Here is a 26,765-nt window from a genome sequence, read left to right on the forward strand (position 1 = left end):
TTAACGGGTCCGTCTTATGAAAGGCATAAATCAACATTAAGATACTCTGCTGTCCGGTTCGGTGAAGGTGTCCGGTAAACGTGTCGGTAGATGGAGGAGCGTTCATAAGTCCTGCAGGTTATTACTGCTGACAGGCTGAGGAGCTGACAGGCTGACTTTATGAGGAAGGACACGCAAATCGTCAAAAGGCTTCTGTTGCACCGAGATGCACTAATTCTGAGTTAAGCCATGAAACGGTGGACCTCGGCCCTGAAATGTGAGTGACCCGTTGACGGTACCGAGGCTGCTGTGGTCTCACGGCTCCCACCTCCTGACACGTATTCAGACTGAAGCAAACCCAGTCACACTACACCGGGACATGTGAGCTCCCCGCAACCCGACCGGGACAGGTGAGCTCCCGTCAGCCCGACAGGACGAGCAGGCTCCCGGTGGTCGGAGGCGGGTATCGGTCAGACCTGTGCATCAGAGGCGGCCTGTGGCTGCAGCTTTACCGATCCATGCTGGACGAACCGGGACATGCGGGATTTGTGACCGACAACACAAACGCGTTTCCAGTTTTGGAGAACTAAGCCTCAGGTATGTTTGTGACGCGTTGTGTCACCTGGTGGAGGTTTCAGGTGTGAGCTGCTGCTGGATGGGCTCTGGGCAGGTTGTCTTTATTCCTGTTCTCATCTTTTTAACCCCGTTTGCATCCCGGAACTACCTCTGCCAGATAATTGTTGTATTTTTCTCTGAAGTCCATAGGGGGATAAAGTGGAAGGTTCAGGACCCTAAAGTGATCTGTAGTCCACCTTCATAACTGAGCTACTGTTCATGTACATATGGAGACACCTACTGTCTGTATGATGTTGCCTACATACAGCTGAAAGGACACACAGAACATGTGTTGGTGGTGTGGTCCAAGTTATTGTTCAGGCTTCACTACAGCTGTTCCATCACGTTCAAAATATAAAACTCTTTTAGGAAGAATGTTTGATCTGACCTTTTAGATCATGGAGGTAGAAGTTGGAGAACATGATGACAAACAGGCCTCTGGGATTCTGAAGCTGTCCGACCCCTGACAACACTTCTGATGGCAGCTTCATCAGCTTCTTCCTGTTGCTCTAAAATCCTGTTCCATGCTGTCCATTCACATTTCAGTGGCTCTGGATGGGATGGATCACAACAACTCAGAGATCCTGAAGGATCCTGGTGGAGAGCTGGTTCTGACAGCAGGTGACCTGAACACACACATGCTGACATGACATTCACATTACAGTCTGTTCAGATGTCTGATGATGGGGTTTGTTTTCTCTCTTCCAGACTGGGAACTTTCAGAGTCCTTCTGTCCTGAGAAGGAGCAGGTTAGTTGTTTGTGACATGGCTGGTTTCAGACCCCCTTTAGTCCCTGACCGTTCCTGTAGAAGTCCTCTGAATGCTCATCTGTGGCACATCCACAGTGAATGTAAGCTGTTTGAACCATTGAGCCACTTGAAGTGCTTGCATGGTCTTGGTCTCTTTTAAAAGATGACACTGATGTATTTCTCCAGCAGTCAGAGTTATTGTATTTGGGGCGGCTCTACGCTGGGACAAGAGGGGCAATACCCCCTTACAAACGACCTGCCCCCTTAAATCAAACCTTTAGAAGTTGAGAAAGAAAATAATAGTTACCTAAAATTGGATATGGACAAGATATACTACAGTAGCTGAGAAACCCAGTGGAAGAGACACAGATGAGATGGTAGGTTTCTTTGCTTTTGTGCTGCTTGTGTGCAGGTCCACAGCTCAGGTGTTGCTCTGCCTGCACACTGAGGTCTGCTGCAGGTCGCCGGAGCTGAGACAGAAACTATGAGACGCTGTATGGTTTTCTACAGCACAGGACTGCTTGATAATGAAGCAAAACTCTCTGCCAGGTTTATTAGGAACTGCAAAACACCTGCAGTACATAGAGTATGAAAGCTTGGGTTTCTTAGCATTTACATTTTACTGACGCTTCATCTGAAAGAGAACTTCTGCTGTTATCGTTCAGCGTGTTTACAGGCTACCGCTGGAAACAGTTGTAGAGCTGCGTTCTGCCATTCTGCTCCTCCACCTCCCAGAGTTATTATCTGATGGGTCCCACCTGAATGTAAGGGCTGAGGCTCCTTACAGTCATGCATCGCTATAGTTCAGCTAAGGTCATACAGAAATCTCATTTTATTCTGTCAAGACAACATTTGTTGGCGCATTTGATTCAGGCATGTCCAGAAATAAAGTGAGAGGAGCAGGTTAGAAACTCACAATGTAATGTTGAAGATATGCCCCAAGCTCATTCATGTACAGTAAAGAGGGGGGGTGCATTATACGGCAGGACACATTTAGAAGCTGCCTGACAAAGTGCAATCCAGTTACATGACAAAACCAGTTATCAAGAAACTGTATGACTGGTGATGGAGGCCACCAAGTGACTGTGACTCCTCCACAGGAGTGATGAGCTTCAGCGGCTGAGGAGGGACAGACTGTGCAATGACAATAAAGTCAAATCAAATCTAATACACCAACTGTTAGTCACAGATTGAAGTTTAATGGCAAAATGGGAAGAGATGTGCACATTTGAATATTAAATCTGGACTGGAGTTCACCAAATATTGGTTAATAATATTGTAACCTTTTTTCTTTCTGTGTCTCATTCAGAGGAGATGTAGTTCCTGGACGGAGACGGAGGATCTAAGCATTAATGGTATGGCATTGATCTGGTCCAGCAGCACATAAGACATGACAGACTGGCTGCATCTGTGTGATATATTGTGAGAGAAGAGGTTCCTTCAACAGAAGTCCCTAAATATAGAGTTTGTATATATCGATTCGATTCCATCTTTGTCAGCTTCATACAAAGTGCAGTGAAAAGAAAACTCTAGAAAAAAAGAACTCATTTACGAAAAAGTAATCCCGTGCATACGTTTTTAAGGTCATCAGCAGGTGTCTAACCCTAACCCTCCAGTGTCTTGAACAACAGCCACAACATTAGAACACTGTGGAGGTTTCTGTTGTGCTGCTAAACAAGCTTGACCCCTGTAGGCGTTGACTCCACATGACCTCTCATTGGAGCTGCTTGTGGTGGTAAACAGGTTAGCATGTGCAGTCTGGGCAAAGGCTCACATTTGCATTTTTGTTTTTTGTTTTTTCCAAAATCAAATCAAGTCAGTTTTATTTGTATAGTGTAGTTTACAACATATACCATCTCACAGCCTTAACATGGTGAAGCATAGATCAGGGGTCGGCAACCTTTAACACTCAAAGATCCATTTGGACCCGTTTCCCACTGAACAGAAAACACCGGGAGCCACAAAACCCTTCTGACATCTAACATGAAGATAACACTGCATATATGGTTTTTACCTTTATGCTATGTATAAAAACTATAGTGTTGTATTTATGAAACCAATGAACTGCTGCAGAGGAAACAATATTTTATTTCTCCAACAAAAACATTTTGAACTCTGAAAAAAACAGACGCTGGGTTGAAGGTTACTTTCAAATAAAATACTCAAGTGTCTATTTGAGTCCTCCTTGTATTTATGAAATAAAAAGCTGATCTTAAATCCTTCACCTGCAGCAAAGTAAACCAGCATCTGGTTGTCCTGCTGCCTCCAGCTGGACTGCTGACCAGACTGCTGACCGCCTGTGAGCAGTTTGGGACAGGAGGAGCTCACGGCAGCACCGGTGCTCGCTGAGGACAGGAACAGCTCAGCGATGCGTGTTTTCACGTCAGAGTCTCCAAAACACCAGAAAGAGTCACTAGATTGGGCACTAGTCACTTTTCACAAAAAAAGTCACCAAGAGGATTTGGAAAGTCACCAGATTTATCCAGAAAGTCACCAGGTTGGCAGCACTGCCCGTGCCGGCGGATGTGACGCATATTTTGAGCGACAAAACATTAAATGTGTTTTATTTTAACATTACAAGATCACCATAATCTTCAAATTTAGAATTATATTTTAAAAACTAGTGAACTAAAATAAAATAAATTTAAATTAAATACTTATTTATTTTCCAAAGGAGCCGCAGCAGAGGAATGAAAGGGCCACATGTGGCTCTATGAATATAAGTATTCTGGGGGTCGGTGAGGCCAGCAGCTGGAGGTCAGAGACGTGAAGCTCCAGATCCAGATCCAGAGACGTCCACAAATCAGAGGTCTGGAATAATTGGCTTGAACCTGGAGTCAGACACTGATCCAGATGTAGTGAAAGTTTCACCACAGTCATTATAGAGGATGCAGATTGACACCAATATGTTGAACAGAGCATGTTTCAAAGCCGCAGTCTCTTCCAGGTCGACCAGTTCTGTACAGATCCAGCGCTGGTCTATGGGAAGATGTTCTTGGATCCTCACTTGAAAACTGTTAAAATCTTCTTCACAAGAAAAAGAGCTGATACAGTCAGGGTGAAATGAACTATCTCTGCAGGATTTTGAGCTGAACATTTAAAAACACCTCCTGGGAACAAGAATGAGACTTCCATCAGTTCTCCCAGAGTTGAACTCCCTCCTTACCAGAAGAGGGCTATTTGTTCTGTCCAGCCCTAAGGACACCCGCAGAGATGCTGCAGTGGCTTTCACTTGTTCTGTCTTAGATCTCACCGTTTTTTGATTGATCATAATCTTTGTGTTGTCTTAAAGCGACTGCTCAGAAAGGCTTTGCTTGGTGTTAAAATTACATTTTAGATTTGTGCTGTATGCTTGAGTGAATCTTTGAATGCTGTTTTCTTTTCTTTGTAAACTTTGACAGCAATATCTTCACCTCATCAGCACTGCACTCTGTCTGTTGTTGAGCTGTTCCTCCAGTAGTTCCTGTTCTATGAGGTTCCTCCTGCTTAATCATATCACTAATGTCACAATAAGAGTTTACATGATGTTCTAGTGAAAAAACAAATAGTAGAGCATCGGGGAAAAAGTTTAATATTTTCCATAAGTCATTTAAGAAAGTGTAATGTGGTCTACCCTCATTACCTTTTTGTTTAGATTTTGACGATTATGGTTTAAAGCTCATGCAAATCAGAAATCCTGTATCTCAAAATATCAGTACATGCAACCACAGGCAGACTTATGACTGAACAGTTGTCCAGAAGGTGATTCCTAATATGAAGCCCTCCTGAACCAGAGATGTCAGGAGTGTCTTATCTGGGCTCAGAAGAAAAGGGATGGCCCTCAGACTCAGTTCAGATAAAGTACATTTTGTATTTTGTTTTGAATTCAAGGTCATAGAGTACAACCACCACAGCAGGGCCGAGGTCGGTAGCTGGACTCTTCTCCTCTGTGGTTCCCCGGTGGTGGAATGAGTTACCAAACTGTTCCATCTGCTGACTCCCTCTCAGTCTTTAAGAACAGACTAAAGACCAGCTCTTCACTCAACACCTTTGCACTTGACAGACTGAAAACAAACATAGATGTCCTATTCCCTCCCTATAGCCTGCTATCGGCATCAAGACCCTACTACACTGAACCTGTTCTATGGCTCTTCTCCAAGTTGATTTCTCCTGACTATACCCTTGCTGGTGTTGTATCTGCTCTCAGACGTATGTCGCTGTGGATAAAAGCGTCTGCTGAATGAAACTGTAGAATTGCAGAGTCTGGAGGAACAATGGAGAGAGACAGAATTCAAAGTTTTTGAAGTCCAATGTCAAGTTCCTGCAGACTGATGGTTTGGATTTCCATGTCATCTGCTGGAGTTGGTCCACTGTGTTCTGTCAAGTCCAAAGTTAACAGAGTCACCTACGAGGAGATGTTAGAGCACTTCATGCTCCATCTATGGAGATGTCTTTTTACTAACAGGACCTTCCAACAATGCCAGAACTACGACCAAATGGTTTGCTGACCATGATGTCACTGTACCTGACTGGAGTGCCAACTCACCTGACTGGGACCCTGAAGAGAAGCTCTGGGGGGTTGTCAAGAGAAAGATAGGATAGTTACTTTATTGATCCTTTTACAGGAAGTTACTCGTTACAGAAGCTACATTAAAAGAAAAACAGAAAAATGAGATGAGAAACACCCGACCCAAAAATACAGACGAGTTGGAGAGCGTTACCAGATCAGCCTTCTCTACACTAACACCCAGTAGTGGCCCAGGCTGGATGCCTCTATGGCACGCTGCTGATGCAGTGATTTATAGTAAGTCCTGGGCTTATGAACAAAACAAACCCTTCAGAAGTTGGACATTTCTGTGTTGTAAATCTGTTTTATTTCTACTGATCTTACAAAATATTCAAACAGTTTCAGAGGTTGGATTTCTGATTTCCATGAACTATGAGCCATAATCATCAAAAGTAAAATAAACAGGGTGTCCATGAACCTGCTGTGTGGTAGTGCTGTCTAATCATGAGGGGAACTAACGCTGGATGTGTATCCTTCTAGGTTACCTGTCTCAGAGCTCCATCTCCCGGTCCTTGCAACGAGCTGAGGTTCTGTTCAGAAGCACCTTCAATCCCAGTCTGAAATGGTTGTTTCATGGTCACAGCAATGATGAGGAGGAGGAACATTTTGTTGTGGCTCACAACCTGGTGTCCCGGTCCTCTGCACGCCTCCTGCGTCTTCAGCAAGCTCTCCTCACCATGTCCCCCCAGTGGCAGCTGGTGGGTGAGGCTCAGGTTGCATCTTCCCAGGTGAGTCCAGCTGGATGTCAACAGCTTTAGGGAAAAGATGAGAAAATAAATAGTTTATGCAAAGTAGAGCACAACTGTCATGAGGAAGCTGTTGATGTGTGATCACCTCATTAGATGATCTTTAGTGTCCAGTGTTCTCTGGATGTCTAGCAGTTGTTCTGATGAAACAGGTGACGCTCGTCTTTCTGACGACATTAATTCTTTATACAGCAGTAAATAAAACTACATAGAAACTGGTAACTATTTAAAATGTTTAGGACAAGCAGACGTTTGATTTTCTTTGAAACAGACCCTAAAAACAACAGTATTGATATACTAGAACAACATTACAAGGAACAGAAGCTCTTTCAGTGGTCCATTTCAGCAGTTCCGACCTGTTTTGCGCCACAGACCAGTTTCAAGCAGGACAACTGTCTACAAACCGGCCACCGTACACACAACAAATAATAAGAATTTTTTTCTATTAAAAAAGTGTCATAAACGAATGACTTTTTATTTCTAAATATGTATTTAGTTTTTCTTCTGTCTCAACATCGAGTCACTCCAGAGACGTTAGTTCTTTATTCCTGGTGGCAGCAGTCAGACTGACTCTGTTTAACGGCCGGACATGAGAACTGACGGGAGACCAGCTGGTCATTTTTCAAAATAAAACACCCTGCAGACTCTGTCGGAAATAGAATAAAAAATGAAATGTTTATATTCTTTCTGTGCGGCCCAGTACCAAATAAACCCGGTGGTTGGGGACCACTGATATACTTAACTAAAGTATCAGAAGATGTAATAGATGTAATGTTCATCTGTGGAAAAGTTAGGAACACAGCTGGCCAGAGAAGCTCATGTTGCCCTCTGCAGCAGTAAGAGCATTCCTGAGATGCTGCATGGTGCATGTGGACCACTCCTCCTCGAAAAATCCTACCAGTTGAAAGATGTTGAAGCTGAAGGTGTTCTGCCATTTTTAAATCAGTGGGGTTCTAATACAGGCTTTTCCCCGCACATAACCCTCCATGTCTTTCTTGTTGAACCCTCTGTGGATGTGTTGGTGTGTTTAAAACTCTTATCTTGTTGGAATGTCCACTTCCAGCTCAACTTCAGCTGGCAGACGGGCAGCTTCACAACATCTTCAAGCACTCTTTGATATGATGCAGACTTCTTAGTTGAACCAATAATAACATAGTTAAATCAACAGCTGCCCTGTCCCGGAGGCAGTACAGCAACCTGAAAGCAGAACACTTCTACCACCATGCTGCACATCTGTGGGAGCTTCTTCTTCTTCAAAGCTTCCATGTATTCCTACTGTTAGCATGTCTGAAGAACTGTATTTTTTTTATTAGTCTGTCCAGAGAACATTATTCTAAAAGTCCTTGTCTTTACCTTTAAAGTTCTCTGCAACCTGGAGTCTTACTCTGATGTTCTTTTAGCACAGTGAATGCTTTTATCAGGAACACCTCCAGCCCAGGTCCAGTTTGTACCAGCTGTTTCAGACTGTCGGTGCAGCACTTCAAAGAGCTATCTGTAGGTCCTGTAGGAACATCTGGAGGTTCTTGGACTTGTTTTTGCATCAGTCTGCACATTGGGTGGCCATTCATGGACATATAGGCAGTCTTTTAAATGTATTCCTCTTGTAGATTATTATTCTTTTAGTGGAAATTATTTATTTCCAATCATTTGGAGATCTTTTTAATACCTTGCCAGACTCGAAGGCCTCCAGGCCTCAGAGAGCTCTTTAGTGCTCGACATGATGACACCACAAACCTCAACAGATCCTTCATATTTAGGTTAAAATAATCTAGCAGTCACTCCTTAAAGATGTTTTAGTCATTGAGACATAATCTGATTCTGACTGCATTATTTTTCAATATAGTCTTCTTTAGCTTCAGTGCGCTTGGTTCACCTATGTTTAAGCTTCGCTAGCACTACTCTTGAGGAGGTCACACCTTCAGCCTTCAGATGCTGTCTACTGACTTCATTATCACTTTAGGGAGACACGTAGGAGTCAGACGGTGCAAGGTTAGAGTGAGTAAGGTTGTGGACGGGTGCATTGTCTGAGAGACGCAGCAAGCCAGCTCCAAGCTCTGCTCTCCTCGCAAAGAAAGGACAACAATCATTTAGAGTTTCTGTGGACGATACTATGAGGCTGTATAGCTCTGCTCCAAAGTGGAAGTTATGCCTCTTATTTCCGGGTGAGAATGTTTTATAGCTACGCTCAAATTAATTCATAGGCAGTTTATAAAACAGAATCAAGTATGTGCTTGTTTAAATATTTTCAAATCAAAGGATTTCCATAGGATGTACTTATTTTTTCACAAATGTAAGTGATACCAAGTGTTTGTTGTTGGAGTGTTTCTGGTGTTGTTGGATAAAAACATACAACATGAAACCAAAAAGATAAAACCCTGGATGTTCAGACATAGCTGGGATGAAGACACACACATCATGACTGGAGTGGACAGCACTAGGCCTCAAGATATTAAAGGTTAAACCTGGAGTAGTGACCTGCCCTGTTTGCTGGGCTGACAGCGCCGACTGTCACTAGGTGGGTGATTAGAAAAGCAAACTGTATAATAACTGAGAAACATGAGACGATATCAAACATAGCTGTGACTGAGTCTTTACTCTCCACGCCCCCACCCCTCTGCTGCCTCCACCGGTCAGGCCTGTGTTAGAGGCCTTCCAGGTGAAGGTGGGGTTCTCTTCCTTCCCTCTTCCTGCAGCCTGCAGGGACACTACAGAGCTCTGAGGATGCTCCTGGACCAGCGGTCCCTGCTGGTCTTTATACATGAGTACAGCAGGAGAGCTCGCCTGGCAGCTGCATACGTGGCCAGAGTGCGCCACCTGCTGGAGCATCAGCTGAAGACCTCACACCTGACACCGGACCAGGTCAGGAGGAACCAGGTCAGGATGAATCAGAGGAACAGCTTAAAGGTTTTTTACAAGCAACAAATGCAAAATGAACCTTAAATGAAATTCACTGTGAATCAACACCTAGTTTTTCTGCTTTTTGCAGCTTTCAGTATGTTTTAGTATATTTTTTCACCAGCTGGGTGTCTAACTGTAAAGGAGCTTCACAATAAGTTCATCAGAGTTTTTGTAATAGAAGTATGATGTGGTGTTTGATGAGAGTAATCTAAAGTCAACTGTAAAAAATGTGCAGCAGTCAAAACCACAACCAGGACCTAGAAAACACTAAAACATTACTATGGTGTTGTAGTCAAAGACCCCATGAAAACCTTCTGTCTCTTCTTTAACGTGACAGTAACGTGATCCAGTGTGAAACGGACAGAAAGGTGTTTCAACGCTTTAAAACAAACAAACAACATGATGCAGCTAAACATTAGCCAGCTTGATCTTCTGACGTCCAGATGATGCTGAGCTCCACCTTTGTCGAGTCATGCTACACTTTTAGCTTTTATATATTTGGATAGGTTTTAAAAACAGACATTAGAGGAGAAGTGTACAGCCAAATTAAAGTTGACATTGAATGAATGTAGTTCATACTGTGTTGCTGCTGTGACACATCCAGGCCACACTATTCAATATCCAGTTAAACTACGCAAATAGCACTATGGATAATTGACAGAGAGGTCACGCTCATCTGCTTTACTATTGCAATAGCACAAGTTTAGGACCTCTGAGTAACTACATTGTTAATGAAATAAGAGCATCCAGTTACCAAAGTGCTTCAGCGTCTTCAGGTTTAGCAGCTACGTGGTCATAAACTAACAGTGGGTACCGTGTGTACCGTTATATGTACTTCAGTTGCTGTTGTGATATGTCACTATCAGCCACAAACGTTAACCTGCTGATGATACAGTGCTGTAGGAACGTTCACTGCAACCCACTGAGTCATGATTGTAGTGACACCTGTAGTTTTATCAACTTCTGACTTTTTCATCCAAAACTTCTTCATTCTAAAGAATCAGTTTTTGTGTTTTTGTCTGACAGCTTCTGTAGTATTTATTCAAGGGTGAGGTATCAGCACTTAAACTCTTCCTGGTTTATTTCATAGTATACCACTAGTGCTCATCTACAAACACAAGCATGTTCCTCTACTTTCCAGATCCCATCCAACTGGTCTCCATTCAGAGTTGGTCTGGGCTCACTGGGTCACGAGCTCCGGGTCCATCTCAACCACTGGTCCTGTCTGTTCTCCAAAGTCCAGTCTGACCACTATCTGAGACACACTGTTCTTCAGCAGACCAGCCTGCTGTTGGAAATCAGACAGACTTTGGACTTACTGGGTCTGCAGGCGCTAGTCTTGATGGAACACTATGTGCATGCCATTCTGTCTGCTGTAGCACAGACTGAGCTGGACTCTGTACCAAGAGAAGTCCTGGAAGACATTCTAGCAGGTGCAGACCTGTATAACCAGGCAGTGGAGGAGCAGAGAGGGCAGCACAGTGCCACCCAGCGGAGGACTGCATTACTACGGCATGGACATTACTCCACGTTGGATTCTAGTCTTCCAAAGATCAGAAGACATCACCCTTCTGCGTTCTCAGTTCAAGAGATAATGGCCATTTTAGCAGTGCATAATGCAGAGGTGGCAGCCAAGCAGCTGCAGCACTGGGTGTTTGAGCAGAGCTGTCACATCTGTCAGGTCCACGCCCACCACCAGCTGTGTGCATGTTCTGATACCTGCACTAGTCCGGTGCCTGGGCCCAGCTGTGGGACGTCCACGCTGAGGTCTGAGTGGACCTGGGAGCAGCTGCAACAGGCCTACCTGACTTCCTCTCCTCTCTTTTGCATTAGTCATCCCACTTTCCAGCCATCTTTGAGCCACTCCTGCAGTAAAACTCCACCTATTTGCATGCCTGAGCTTCATTGGGACAGTACCTTCTTGGAACACTGTCGTCCTGCTTTAGCCAAGCCCAGTTCTGTCCAACACATAAAAGAAGGCTCTACAGAAGACCCAACTGGCCAAAACCAGACATACATGTTGCAGTCTGGTCTCAGCCAGGGCAGCATGGAAGCTTTAGATTCTGTGCAACCAAATGGAGACAGAAAAAAAAAGTTAGAAAGCTGTCCATCACCACGGACTGTCTCAGCCTCTTCCACCAGCCTCCGTCATCTCACAGCCCTGCCTCTGTCCAGGGTCTCCCAACTGGACCGTTCCTCAGCACAGTCACTCTTTCAGTTATTGGTTTCCTCCAGTGACCTGCTGGCTCAACTGTTGTCGCATAATTCTCCACCAGATGGACCAACTGAACAGCCACGCCCAGCTACAACACCTGATGTGTTCAATGGAAAGGACTCAAGGATTTCATGTGCTCCTGTCACAAATACAACTGATCCAGTGAATCAAAACAAAGACCAAAATGTGGACAGAACTCTGGAGAAACAGGTTGAACTGGGAATAACAACTGGGTCAGATGCCACTGGAAGGTAAGGTCAAGATTAGCAGCCACTGACTATTGGTAATCTACTGTTTATTGGCTGTGTATTGAGTTATTGTACACTGACTGCTTTACATGGTAGCAGAGTGTCATTTCTTCACTGTTGTCCCATGAAAAGATAGAATCAAATATTTGCAGGAATGTGGACTCACTTTTGTGACATACTGTACACGTGAGCTTTGTTTACGACTGTAGATACAGCACTTAGCAACAAATAGAATAAATGCTTCTGAAGTTTCCACATGTAGCTGTACCACATACAGAATGAGTCAAAGAGGACTAACAGTTTAGGTACTTAAATGGTAAATGGACTGCACTTATACAGCGCTTTTCTACCTTAGCGGCACTCAAAGCGCTTTACATTGTGTTCTGATTCACACATTCATACACCAATGGTGACAGAGCTGGCATGCAAGGTGCTGCCTGTCATTGGGAGCAACTTTGGGTTCAGTATTTTGCCCAAGGACACTTCCACTGTGGAGGGGATCAAATCACCAACCTTGCAATCAGAGGACAACCGAGCCACAACTTAACTAGCTGATCCATGTGTCCTGTCTAACATCATATCTGTTAAAATATAGTCATGTGTTACGCACACTTCATCATCACAGGATAATGAAACACTAAGAGACTGTTTGTGTCTTCCAGCTCATGCTTTCAGAGAAAGGGCGACCCAGAGAAAGAGGAGCTTGCAGGAGCAGAGGGGACACCAGTGGAGTCGGAGTGTGTTCGGTGGCCTCATTCGGTGCAGTGGTCAGACCTTGGTCAGTCAGTGGTGTTTGCAGATCTTCTTGAACAGTATCACACTCTGCTCTGGACTCTTTGCAGCAAAGCCCTGTGGCTACAACTGCATGTTCCACATGACAGCAACTCTGCCGAGAGCATCAACCTTCAAGACAGTCACATGGGCTTCAAGATCCTGCACAGGATTGGGCAAGCTTCAGGGACAGGTAAGAAGATACAGCCAGTGATAACACCTGTACACGTATGTGGCTGTAGTGTGTTTATGTGCATTTATATTATGTGTGGATTCAACAGCATGAATCCATGGACCCAACCTGACCAGTCTACGCTGTGCGGGTTGTGTAGTAGTGTGGGCAATGATTTATTGGCACAGCCCCTTAATACCAATCAGTCACTGTCTGAATCCACAGGCTGAGTACATTTGCTGACCCTGTGCATCCTTTTATGACCAAGGTTTACATCTTCTATTTATTACTTCTTGCACAATAATGCACCTTGTCATAAATTTAATTCAACTCAGTTCAGTTTTATTTTTACAACACCAACTCACAACTTATTCCGTCTCATAGCACTTCACATAATAAGGTAAGGACATTACATATTTTAAACAGAGAAACCCAACAAATCCAAAGTTCCTTTGGATTTCATTTGAGCAAGGAACCAAAATAGCTCCCCAGGAAGGCTCAATGAGGGGCCATCTGCCTCGACTGGTTGGGGTGGGACAGGTGAGTGGTTGGGGTGGAGATAGCAGATGGAGGACAGACAAACAGTATACAAGTAAATAGACAACAAGCACTACAGATTGGTATGGCTGTGACTGCAGATCAGAGACATGTAGGCCAGATCCAGAGACACCTGCGAAGGACAAAACACAAACTATGGGGGAGACACAAAGTTAGTGACATGCAGTGATAGTGTATAACTATTTGGAAGAGATGGAGAGACGAGTAGAGAGGTGGCTGTCCCCCGGCAGTCTATAGCAGCATAACTCAGGGACAGTTCAGGTGATCCTGAGCAGCTCTAACTATCAACTTTATCACAGAGGAACATTTTAATCCTAACCTTAAAGTAGAGAGGGTGTCTGCCTCCCAAACCCAAACTGGGAGCTGATTCCACAACAGAGGAGCTGATAACTGAACCTACAGGCATGTTAGTTAAAGGACATGTCCTGGTCAAAAATAACTCCAGCGTTCTTTACTGTAGAACTGGAGGCCAAGGCGATGCCATCTTGAGCAGCTATCTGGTTCGATAGTGTGTTTCTGAGGTGTTTAGGGCCAAATACAAGAACCTCAGTTTGTCTGGATTTAAATGAAGGAAGTCACAGGTCATCCAGGCCTTTATGTCCTGCAGACATTCCTGGAGTCTGACCAACTGATTGGTTTCATTTGGCGTCATAGATGAATACAGGTGGGTGTCGTCTGCATAACAGTGGAAATGTATGCAGTGCGTCCTAATAATACTGCCTAAGGGGAGCATGTACAAGGTAAATAATATAGATCCTAACACAGAGCCCTGTGGAACTCCATAACTAACTCTACTGAGGGTGGAAGAATCATCATTAATATGAACAAACTGGAATCTGTCTGATAAATATGATTTAAACCAGTTTAGTTCCTTTAATCCCAATTAAACATTCCGGTCTCTGTAATAAGATGATCAGCTGTACAGGAAAACATTATTTCATCTCTGAGAAACTGTTTATCTAATAATATGTATTATCATATTATATCATGATACTCCTGGGTTGCTCTTTTTGTAGGTGTGGTTCCAAAGGAGTGCAAAACCATGCTGGAGGACTTCAGTCTGTATCTGTTGATCATTACAGCACATGCTCACTGGGACTACGGTGAGTTCACAAACACATTCTGGTACAGTTGTGAACAAAAGTTTACATCCCCTAGTAAAAACCATGTATGTCTTGGCAGTCTTGAGTTTCCAATGACTCCTAGAACTCACGGAAGCACAAAAAAAAAAAAATCCTGTATTTTGGTTCTTTCATAGATTTATTAAAGGTTTTCTGGAAACATGACAACATCTGTAGAGTCAAAAATACACATACAGCAGTTTAGGTGATGTAGAAAGTTGTGTTAATCAGATGTTCTTAGCGGCATGGCATCTTACCTTCTCTTGAGTGATTACTCAACTGACTACAGCTTGTGGTGTTTTTGAGCTGATTTAAATAGGAGCCATTTAATCCACTTATCAGACTCAGCTACAAACTCCACAGTGAGAATGTCTAAGGAGCTCATCTGGACAAGCAAAATGCTGACTCGAACAATTCAGGGAAATCACTTGGAGCCATTTCAAAGCAGTTGCAGATCCTAAAATCATCTGTGCCTTAGGGTTAGGCTTCCAGAGGAAAGTTCTGTGGCCAGATAAAACAGAAATAGAGCTAGAGAGATTTTAGACTGGTCTCGCCATCAAGAACCTATGGACTGATGAAGAAACAAGTGTGTGTCAGAAGACCAACTTAGTTTAACTTGTCAAAGATACAACCAGAAGCTGGTGGATGGCTACTAAAGGTGCATAGTTTAGGTGAACATAACCAAGAGATATTAGCTAAATATTAGCATGGGGTCTTCTCCCACTCTTCTCCCCACTTTCCTGTCTTCCTCTCTCCACTTGACTACCTAAAAAAAAAAGAATAGCCAAAAGGGCAAAAAATAAAAATATTAGTATTGCTATATGAACCACCAGGTTTTTTTCTCCATATTTCTAGAGGTTCGATAATAAATTTATAAAAGAATCTAAATGTGTGATTGGTTTTTCACGTGAGTTTAAATGATCCTAACCCTAACCCATCACAGAGAATTAAGAGGCGTAGGGGTCACTGGAAACTCAACACTCCCATGACATGTAAACTTCAGTTCACAGCTGTAGATGTTCTGGTGGCAGGGCTGGTGTTAGGACACAAGTTTTCATGTTTATTGTAGTTTTATTTTAGACTTGATGTTGTATTGGTCAGCTGGTATTCAGCAGACAGTGATCCAGGATTAAACATGGTACTGATGTCTGAGCAGTGCTCTGCATCATAGCATGTCAACAAAGCTTCACTTGTGGATTTATGGATAGATTAACTCTTCTTACTAATTAGTGTGTTGACAGAGCCTTTCTGTTGTGTTATTTTGTCATGCTGTCTCTCTTTTTCTTTAGTGTTGTGCAGAAGTTTGGGTTCTGCTCTAAAGGATCAGTGTCTTGCAAATCAAGGGACCAGCTCTGTGATGCCAACACTGAAGCAAAGTGGAGGTCTGATGAATTCACAGACCATGGAGCACTTCCTCCTGCTGCCTCCACCTCTGCTGTCATCGCTTTGCTGCCATCACTTAAAGAGTGGAGCCTTCGGTAAGAGCAGTGTGTCCTCTACAGTCACATCAGTGACTCCAGCAGCAGCCTTCACACACAACATTGCCACATTTATCAGTCTATTGACTTTTCCTTCACTGATTGCACTATTACAGCAAAAGCTCTACTTTATTTGCTGTGATAAAAGTAAAAAGGGACAAAATGTTGTAAAATATGTGGTCGTCAATCCCAGACAGTGGACCTTGAATTCAGTTCAGTTTGATTTTTTTTTATATAACACCACTTCATAGCACAAGACATCTCAGAAAGGTCAATAGATATATATATTAATCAGGCTGGGAGCTGATAACTGAAGGCTCTGCCTCCCATTCTGCTTCTGGGGACTCTGGAACCACCAGTAGACCTGCAGTCTGAGAGCAAACAGCTCTGTTAGGATGATACGGTACAATAAGGTCTGTAAGGTTACATGGAGCTGCTCATTGAGAGTTTTATATGTTAGAAGCAGGATTTTAAATTCTATCCTGGATTTTACAGGGAGCCAATGAAGAGAAGCACATACAGGAGAAATATGATCTCTGTTACTGGTTCCTGTCTACACTGGCTGCAGCATTTTGGAACAGCTGAAGGTTTTTGGGACATTCTGTAGGAATTACAAATGAACAAATGCACGGACATTTTCATGACCACTCTGAGAAGGGATTTGTTCGTGTCTTTGACAGTATTGTGCAGGTTAAAGAAGACCATTCTAGAGTCTTTAGTGACAGTTAAAGGACACGTCCTGGTCAAACATAACACCAACGTTAATAGTAACAGTAATGAAGGAGGCCAACCCAAAGTATATGTTAGATCATGTGTTTCTTAAGTGTTGACTAACAAATACAGTAACCTGAGTTGTGTGTAACGATAGTCTCCACTATACACAGGGGTCATTTGTTTTACTCAGTGAAAATAAACCTTCCAGCTGGTATGCTGGTGCACCCAGTGCTGTCCACACAGCACAGGTGGCAGCTACAGGTCAGCATTGGGTTAGGGTTAGGGTTAGGTCAAAGCCACATCCAGCTGCTTCTGCTGCTGCCGCCACATGTGTAGACGGCTGCATTGTCCTGTAGCAACAGCTCACTGTCTGAAAGCTTTCATCTCCTTTTCTCTTTGATTGCTTCAAACATTGAGTTTGTATGGACAGTGATGTAAGGTTTTATAGTTTAGAGTCATGCCCCAGATGTGAGGCTAAGAACTTTCTGAAGAACTCTTGTCTACGTCCTGGTAGCACTGGACTGCATATGGGTCATTCCCATGCCTGACCATGTTCCATGTGACTGATTAAGCTCCCATTGGTGCCAATCACAGGGGAAAAATCTGCCTCTTAGAGTGAAGCATAAAGGTTTTATGGTTGGTAGAATATCAGAGGAAACAGAAACATTTTGACCAGATTTACACCGTCCTATGTCTGGTTTGTATGATTCTGTCCAAGCAGGGTTGTGCCATTACAGACCACATGTACAGATAAATGAGCCTGCACATAGTAAGGGCTCCAGCTACATTATTTCTCATTGTATGGTGCTTCAAGCATTGCTCCACAGATTGGCAGGAAGAAAACTGCACAAATCGACACAACCCCTTAAAGAATGATTTCATTCACAAACTAGAGTCACGTGACCCCAGATTTTACACGTTTTACTGAATAACATATGTATACACAGAAAAAAAACTGACAAATTTGAGCTTGTCAGGCTTAAACTCTTTGTTATATTTTTGAAAGACCACATGCAGCATTACTCAGTTGGTGTTTTATCCTGACAGTAAAGCTGTTTCTCATTGTACTGATGGATCTTTAAGAGCACTGGGATGTTGTGTTTGGAGAAAGTCCTTCCAGGTTCTCCAGACACACCGGCTACTTAAACAATAACAGTACTTTTCCACCTGTTCCTACTGTTGCTGCATTCAAACAGGCCCAGCTGGGATAGCCACAGACTCTAAGTGCTTTCTAGGTTCTCCCTTTCCTAAATCTTCTCCCTCTGCCTTGGTAGATTCACTCCCAGCCCACTGCCTCTGGTGTAAGCAAAGTTAGGTGACAACCAATGGATACCACGGTTTCATCTTGGATAAGCTTCACTTGTTGACTAAATCTGTCGAAGTTTGGGTGTTGTGTGCAGGTTTTCTTACCAGAGGTGCTCAGCTGGGGACGAGGTGTTTTCTGTATGTCTTCAGTGACTGAGTTGATCCTGCTGATGGAGGGTCTGAGTGGTGCCCCTTCAAGTGTATCTCTGGAGGTTCATGTATGTGGTGGCTTCTTCAGGATCAAACAGAAATAGGATTCTTCACTGTTGTAAGCAGTCTGTGACCTTCTTTGTGTAGCTGGTCTTGGGCTCTGACCTCAGGGCCTGGTAGGCGTTGGTCACTGAGTAGGCTGGTAGCTGGATATGTTACCTCCAATGACACTGGAACAGTGATCCCTAAACAGACAGTTTGATGTGTGAAAACAGCTATCTAAGATGTTTTGTTAGAAATCAAATCAGACTTAGTGCAGTTCAGAGTGCTTCACATCTGACAGAGTGTTGTCAATCTTTAAGCAGTTACTCCATTGAGCTATTTCACAGACTTTTACCTTTTTATTCTTTTTCTGTAACTGACCAGTTGCATTTGTCTTCCTTCATTATAGACAGAACTCTAATGGTACCCTGGGTAATGAAATATAAGCCAGCACAGTATAATATGAAGCCCAGGGACATAACGCTACAGATGGAGGCTGATTACACCCCTCTCTTTTTCTCCTCTCCCCAGGTCCTTCTAGCCTCTTCCCATCGAAGTTCACTCTTCTGAGACAGACTGCTAGCCTGGTGTTAGCCTCAGTGCAGCTGTCTACAGTCTGGGTCATGTCCAAGGCCTACCAGTTCCTCTCTTCATGGAGCCTCAACAAGTTCCTGCTCATCACACAGGGGGACCTACATGTAGGTCACTCCTTTATCTCAACCAGAAGGCTAACGGGTCATTCCATGTCAGATCTCCCGTTTCTTTACAATAGCTTCAGCCTGACAATCACCGACTTGCCTGGATGTTTTGTAGCATAAAATATGGATATTTATAAAGATGTTTGTGAAAGCTGAGCTCAGTAGATATCAAGGACTCTCCATGATCAAGTTTTCCAAAATTGCGTGTTGACTCATTTTCACATTCTTTTTATTTAAATTTGAGACTGTTTGAATGACAATGTCTCAGGAACTAATAAAAAAAAAAGTCTGAGATGTCCACAATTATGCTCATCATGCCATCGACAAGTAGATCAAATATCGCTGATTATGGGTTGGCTGAATTATAAATTAACTTTATGTATTTAAGTTGTTGAAGGAAGAGAATTACTTACAGAAGAAGTCTGTCCTGATGCAGACGGGATCAGAAATGTGCAGCACAGCGAGCTGGCAGAGTGTTTATGACCCTTTGTAGACGTGTTTCTGTCATTCACAGAGTAATGTAGTGTTCATTAAGTCTTTACATTTAGCAACGTTACCGTGACCAAAGCCTGCAACAAACTGACCCTATTAACAACATTAAAGACATTCAAGTAAAGAACAAAAGCAATTCTGACTCCATAGTGTGATGCCTTGGAGTTGTCCAGTCCTGATCTACTGCTGCTCTACTTGTCTGGACTCAGGTCTGAAATCCAGTTGTTATCAGTTTAAGTGTTTTTGTTCTTTGTCTCTGTAGATGCTGAGGGAGTCCTTAGAGACGATTGTGCACCAGACGAAGCACCTGGTGATGAACTTAGACAGCGACCACTGTTCCACCCTCTGTCATCATAACCAGCTGCTGCTGGGGCAGCAGACTGAAACTCTGGACAGAACCGTGTCCGAGCTGCAGGTAGCCTGTCTTTGTTCTCTGACAGCTACATTAGAAAGCCCATTGATTACCATGTCTTTCTTACATAGTCATATAAACTGTGCTTCAGAGGCTGATACACCAATATTTAGGATCAGCAGCACACTAGCGGTGCTTACAGCTGTTCAGAGCCACAGGTGATGGTCCCATTCCTAATGAAAACAGGCAAAACAATGATCTGGACCTGTTTCTCATGATGGAAGAAGGAACTGCTGAGACAATTCATGACAGATTTCACAGTCAGCCCAGCCAGTAACAGCCGCCTGTAACTTTAATCCTGAGCGGCAGGAATAAGGATCTGTTGCCACCTCCAATGTTCTGGACTTCAGGGACAGAATTCCAGACTTGTCATCCAACTGCTGTTACAGCCTCATGGCTAAGATGCACAGCAGATAACCACTACATAAAAGTTTAGTTCCTGGCCATCCAGTCCTTGATCTCATGGCATCACCCCCACCCCAAAACAGTTTTGAATAAGTTCCCTTTCTCTCATCCTGACTGCGTGGATGTGGCGTAATGCAAACACAGACTGTCCATGTAATGTGATTGTAACACTGTTGCTCTGTGTCAACGTCCATCAGAGCTTCTCCTCTCTGGTGCTGAACACCTTCTCCAGTGACTGTAAGCGGATGTCAGGGGAGATCTTCGAGCGGACCATGCCTTCTGCTGTACACTGGAGACCCAGCCACAGGGCAGGTACTGATGTCTGACTGTTGATAATAGACAGCATATTAGATCATCTCAACCAACAGACACTGCTGGTCCACAAGTTAATGTTAGTATGGAGCTGGCATTCCTCAAACTCACAGACAACATTCATCAGTGTGCTGAGATCTTGAGTCTTTTCCTTTAACATTAAGAAAGTAGAATTTCACTGAATTTCTACAACAGAGGTGAAGAGAGCAAAGTTAGTACGAAACTTAGAGCCACAACAGCCACATTCAGTGGAAATGGACCAGTTTTATTGCAATGAAATTAAATTGTGTCATATAGTCAATTCTGAAATTGTTCATACCCCTGGCAAATTTTGACTTAAAGTTACTTGTATTCAACCAGCAAGTTGTTGTTTTTTTAATGGAAATGACACAGACTTCTCCCAAAAGATAATAAGATGATGTACAAAAGGCATCATTGTGAAAAAAATAAAAATAAAAAATTCTCAGTTTATATGTGGGGCTGCAAGGTGGCACAGTTGGTAGCACTGTTGCCTCGCAGCAAGAAGGTTGCCGGTTCGCGTCCCGGTGGGGGCACCGGAATCTTTCTGCGTGGAGTTTGCATGTTCTCCCCATGCAACGTGGGTTCTCTCCGGGTTCTCCGGCTTCCTCCCACACAGTCCAAAAACATGTTGAGGTTAATTGGTGATTCTAAATTGTCCGTAGGTGTGAATGTGAGTGTGCTTGGTTGTCTGTCAATAACTGTAGCCCTGCGATGGACTGGCGACCTGTCCAGGGTGTCCCCTGCCTTCGCCCTAAGTCGGCTGGGATAGGCTCCAGCCCCCCCGCGACCCTAATGAGGATTAAGCGCGGTGTATAGAAAATGGATGGATGGACAGTTTATATGTACTTTTGGACAACAAGTGACATGTCCAAAATTATTCGTACCCCTTGCAAACTGTCATAGTCTCTGGGAAAATCCAGGGTTCTTTACCATTCCAAAGAGTAAAAGATGTTCTAAAGCAACCTAATTACCCTGGTTAATTGGGAACAGCTGTTTTAATCAACTCAACAGGTGAAAGACAGCAGCTTTCTGCAGCTGGTTTGTGGACAGTCATGGCTAAGACAAAGGAGCTCACTGAGGACCTGCGGCTGCGCATTATGACTGCTCACAAGTCACTAGTCTAAATGTCTTCAAGTTCCAGTGGCTTTAGTGCAAAGTATTATTCGTGTCAAGTGTCATCTGCATAGCAGTGGAAATGTATGCAGTGCTTGCTAATGATACTGCCTAAGGGGAGCATGTACAAGGTAAATAATATAGGTCCTAACACAGAGCCCTGTGGAACTCCATAACTAACTCTGCTGTGGGTGGAAGAATCATTATTAACATGAGCAAGCTGGAATCTGTCTGATAAATATAATTTAAACCAGCTTAGTGCAGTTCCTTTAAGCCCAATTAAACATTCCAGTCTCTGCTGTGATCCACTGGATCAGATGCAGCACTGAGATCCAGCAGAACCAGTATAGAAACTAGTCCACTGTCTGAAGCCAAAAGAAGATTAGTGACCCTCACCAGTGCTGTCTCTGTACTTTAATAAAATCTAAAACCTGACTGAAACTCTTCAGACAAACCATTTCTATCCAGATAATCACACAAGTGGCTGCAACAACTTTTTTTTGTTTTTACCTGTGCTTAGTAATTGTGCATGTCCCTGTTGGTGTGCAGGTTTTCCCAGCAGTCCCAGTGAGTATGCATCTCTGGCAGCTCAAACTGTGATTGGTCAGGTTCTAGAAGGTGTAGCACCACTGTCTGATGATGCTCGAGTCCAAGCACTGAGCATAACGATGACAGCTTTCATGGAGGCTTGGATGGAACACATCCTGAAACAGAAGATCAAATTCAGGTATGCTTCTGGTTATCGCAGTAAAACACTGCTTTCACTCCACCAAAAGACTGAAGACACCATTTAAAACTAAAGGTGCCAAAAAGTAATGTTTGCATGGAATGAGTTTATTTTTAAATTAACATCTCAAGAGAACTTTTAATGAATGTTTCATGATTTAGTCTCCGCCATCAGGACACACAGAGTATTAGAATATAGAATAAAGTTGAAAGTATAGGATGTAGTATACAGACCTCTGAGCAGTGTTGTGTTGTGTCTTGTCCTCAGTGTACAAGGAGCTCTTCAGCTGAAACAAGACTTTGATTCTATCAGGGAGATGATCCAGTCAGACAAGTATGGGCTGTCTACTGAACTCCACCAACGCCTGCTCAGCCTCCGGTATTATACTCTGTGTTCTGTTCTGCCTCTTTACTAACTATTCAGAGTAAACTTTGTAATGTGGTTTCAGTTAACTGACACCAGACCCTGTATTGAATATGTAGGCGTTGAACTATCAGTGTTCAAGCGAAACTGGAAACTTTTACAGCTGTACAAGATACTGCTTTAGTGGGTTAGCCCCAAATACAACTGCAGAAATATGAAACAAGAACCACCGTAAAGCACTTATTAATGTTGTGTTTATAAATGACTTTCATCTGACTGACCTGTTGATACAGCTCAACATGATATCCATCTAATCTGGAAACTTGAAGGTTCAGAACCATTTTAACATCTTTGTTGATCATGTTCCACCACTGTTGGTAGGAATGTTAGCGAATTGATGTTTCTCTTTGTCTTCAGGGTTTTCCAGCAGGTGGACTCAGCGGTGGTGTGTCTGCTGCAGCAGCCCCAGGCGAAGCCCTACCTGCAGCCCAGACCCTGGGAGCCGTTCACTCGCTGCTGTGAGTGTCATTGGCCAGTCAGGACAGGAGCCATGTTTACATTCTTGAACTTAAAATCTGAAAAAAAACATCTACAAGCATGATCATGGAAAGTAGACTTTGGCAAATAGCAAGTCAGATGTGGCCCGTCTTTGACACTCAAACAAATCTATTTTTTCTCTCTGTTGTGGCTCATTGATGGTAGTTTCTGAACAAAATAGATGAAAACCACTGTCCATGTTTCTGGGGATTATCCTTGTGGGGATGAGGACAGAGGTCCTGGAAAGACAAACTGCTTTTCAAAAGTCATTTAAATGGCTGCTGCACAGTCCAGGACTTGTACATGCCGTCCACCGGAGCTTAGAACACTCAGTCAACAGTAGTTTACAGATTGTGACAAACAGATCTCCCTCCGCTGATGTTTGGAGACCACATGCAGTACATGGCAGAAACTATTTCTGTGTATTTGGCTTTGTTAGAAACAGGTCTTTTCTCATTTCATAGTTCACTGTCCAGCTGCATCAGTTTCTCCTGCAAAAACCTTAAACTTCACAAGACTTCCAGCTGCACTAAGGCACTAAGAGTTCTGGCTGTGGGCTTCAAAGCAGCTTTGTCAAGCAGCTGTGTCCATTGACCTGAAATGTAATGATGGAGTTTGTTACAGACTTCTGTATGTCCTACCAAACAACTGCTTCTGTTTCTATCACCTCTGTAGTTCCCATCACTAGTGTTCATTATGCAAGCATTGAGGTATAGAATAAATCAGACTACATGCAGTTGTTACCACCAGTAAAGTATCAACACCACATCTGGTTTTACTTCCATCCATCTCACGTTGCCTACTTATGTGTCAAATAACAAATATATTGCTGTAAAAAGTTAAGTTCAACTGTTTTTAAGGGTGAATAATTCAATTGAAGCATATGGCAGTGAAAAGACTGAGCAGTACAATTTAAGGTAGGTCAATTAAATCCATCCATCCATCCATCATCTATACACCACTTAATCCTCACTAGGGTCATGGGGGGCTGGAGTCTATCCCAAAGTCAGAAGTTTACATCCATCTCCTTAGTATCTGGTAGCATTGCCTTTAAACTGTATGACTTGGGTCAAACATTTTGGGTTTCCTTCCACAAGCTTCTCATAACAGTCTGATGAGATCCCATTCCTCCTGACAGAACTGGTGGAACTGAGTCAGGTTTTTTTGGCCTCCTTGCTCCACATGCCTTTTCAGCTCTGGCCACTAATGTTCTCCAGGACTGAGATCAGGGCTTTGTGATGGCCACTCCACAACACTGACTTTGTTGTCCTGAAGCCTCTCTGTAACTAATCTGGCATTATGCTGAGGGTCATTGTCCATCTGAAGACCCATTAGTGCCCAAGCTTTAACTTCCTGCTGATGTCTTGAGATGTTGCTTCAATATTTCCACATAATGTTCTATCTATTCTGTGAAGTGCACCAGTCCCTCCTGCAGCAGAACACCCCCACAGCATAATGCTGCCACCCCCGTGCTTCACAGTTGGGATGGTGTTGTCAGGGTTGCAAGCTTCCCCATTTTTCCTCCAAATGTAACGATGGCTATTAAGGACAAACAGTTCAGGTTTAGTTCCATCAGACCACAGGACATGTCTCCACTAATGAAGCTCTTCGTCCCTGTGTGCGTTTACAAACTGTAATCTGTCTTTTCTATGTTTCTTCTGGAGTAATGTCTTCTTCCTCTCTGAGCAGCCTTTCAGCCCATGTCGGTACAGGACTGGTTTCACTGTGGATAATGATTCTCTCTGACCAGCTTCAGCAGCATCTTCACAAGGTCTTTAGCTTCTGTTCTGGGGTTGATACACACATTTCAACCAAAACACTTCATCTCTAGACACAGAACCCATTTCCTTCCTAAGCGCTATGATTGCTGGACATTCCCATGGTGTTTATACTTTATATAACTGTTTGAACAGATGAACGTGGAACCTTCAGGCATCTGGACATTGTACCCAAGAATGAACCAGACTTGTGGAGGTCCACAGTTCTCTTCCTGATATCTTGACTGGTTTCTTTAGATGTTCCATGTTGTCACCAAAGGAAGCAGTGTGTTTGAGGTGTGCCTTAAAATACATCCACAGGTGTGCCTCCAGTTAATTCAGATGTTGTCAATTAACCAATCAGAAGCTTCCAAAGCCATGACATCATCATCTGGGCTTTCCCAAATAGTCTGAAGGCATCTTCGTGGATGTAGACTTCTGACTTTGAAGAATGTCATAAAACATTCTCTCTCTCTCATTATTCTGGTGTTTAGCAAATAGAAATAATGTTGGTAATCCTGACTGACCTGAAACAGGAAAAGGTTAGTCTGATTTAATGTCAGATAGTGAGAAAGGAAAGGTTTTTATGTCTTTTTATACAGTGTAGGTAAACTTCTGGTTTCAACTCTTTGTAGCACAGCTTACATCATATGTCAGCTCACAGAGCTTAACATAGTGGGGTGAAGACCTTATAACTTTAAACAGAATACCCAACAATCCAAAGTTGTCTTGAGACTCCCTCTGAGCAGGCGGTCGGCAGCGGTGGGAAGAAACTGGAAAGGGTTTACTGTACTAACTGGTTTAATTAAAATAAAATGTGAAGAGAGGCCAGTGGTAGTAACCTGTTTGTGTGACTCTTCAGGTCCGGCTAACAGCAGCAGGGACAGCATCGATGCTTCAGTGTCAGGCAGCATCACCAACCTGAGGTGTGTGGAGGGTGAAGACGTGACGCAATCTGATCCCTCGCTGGTGACCACTCACCTCCCTCCAGTGGACCCGTCCACCCCCACAGAGCCCTACCTTGCTCCAAGGTACATTTCTACAATGTCCAGGCAGTGATTACTTGGTGAAGCTTTAGGATGGAACGACTGTCAGTTTATCTCCTTAAGGTAGCAGGTGTGATGGATTCAATACTAAGAAGTGTACTGTCTTTGTTTTGGGCTCGTAGTTTAGCGCTCGGTGCTGCTCAGCAGGAGTGGTTGGACCTGAGGATCCAGAGTAGTGCTCGTCGCTGGAGACTGCCGGGACTGCAGTGTGTCTCCAAGTCTGAACCCTGAATACACCCACTTCACACCAACCTGTCTGCTTCTTCACTTTAGTGTCAACAAAACATTCATGCAAATATCTACTGAAAAGGTTACCAGTGTTTTATTGTTGTTACTTTTGCACATAAGAATGTGATCGCTGTGGATATTACATTTGAATATGGTCAAACCTATTTATTAATCAATGTAAATATTTGTATTATCAAACATATTTATTTTACCATTTGTATACAGACATATTTTTATAATTCTGAATAAAACTATGTTTTATTAATATATTTAACTTTGTGATTGCGTTTCATATGTGAACATGGTACATTCTGTATGTAGGTGTATGACAAAGGATTTGTCTGTCA

The 26,765-nt window shown here is 43.3% G+C and overlaps 1 protein-coding gene across 3 annotated transcripts; it reads left to right on the forward strand.

The window, feature by feature from the left end:
• ccdc142 (coiled-coil domain containing 142) lies at positions 1 to 26,692 on the forward strand. 3 transcript variants are annotated; one of them, XM_008280897.1, is made up of 18 exons: positions 1 to 576; positions 990 to 1,215; positions 1,303 to 1,343; positions 2,653 to 2,698; positions 6,370 to 6,617; positions 9,270 to 9,509; positions 10,675 to 11,999; positions 12,659 to 12,960; positions 14,514 to 14,600; positions 15,908 to 16,096; positions 18,839 to 19,005; positions 19,760 to 19,912; positions 20,512 to 20,626; positions 22,310 to 22,487; positions 22,755 to 22,865; positions 23,268 to 23,368; positions 26,007 to 26,175; positions 26,313 to 26,692. In XM_008280897.1, exons 2-18 carry the CDS (start codon positions 1,119 to 1,121, stop codon positions 26,419 to 26,421), a joined length of 3,678 nt encoding a protein of 1,225 aa, XP_008279119.1. In that variant the 5' UTR covers positions 1 to 576; positions 990 to 1,118; the 3' UTR covers positions 26,422 to 26,692. The 3 variants fall into 3 exon arrangements, with proteins under 3 accessions (XP_008279119.1, XP_008279120.1, XP_008279121.1); XM_008280898.1 differs by having other exon boundaries at positions 1,141 to 1,215; XM_008280899.1 differs by lacking the exons at positions 1 to 576; positions 990 to 1,215; positions 1,303 to 1,343; positions 2,653 to 2,698 and having other exon boundaries at positions 6,385 to 6,617; positions 9,329 to 9,509.
• The last annotated feature ends 73 nt before the right edge of the window (positions 26,693 to 26,765 follow it).

Source organism: Stegastes partitus, unplaced genomic scaffold (genome assembly GCF_000690725.1).
Source record: "Stegastes partitus isolate 25-593 unplaced genomic scaffold, Stegastes_partitus-1.0.2 Scaffold213, whole genome shotgun sequence".
Lineage (NCBI taxonomy): Eukaryota > Metazoa > Chordata > Actinopteri > Pomacentridae > Stegastes > Stegastes partitus.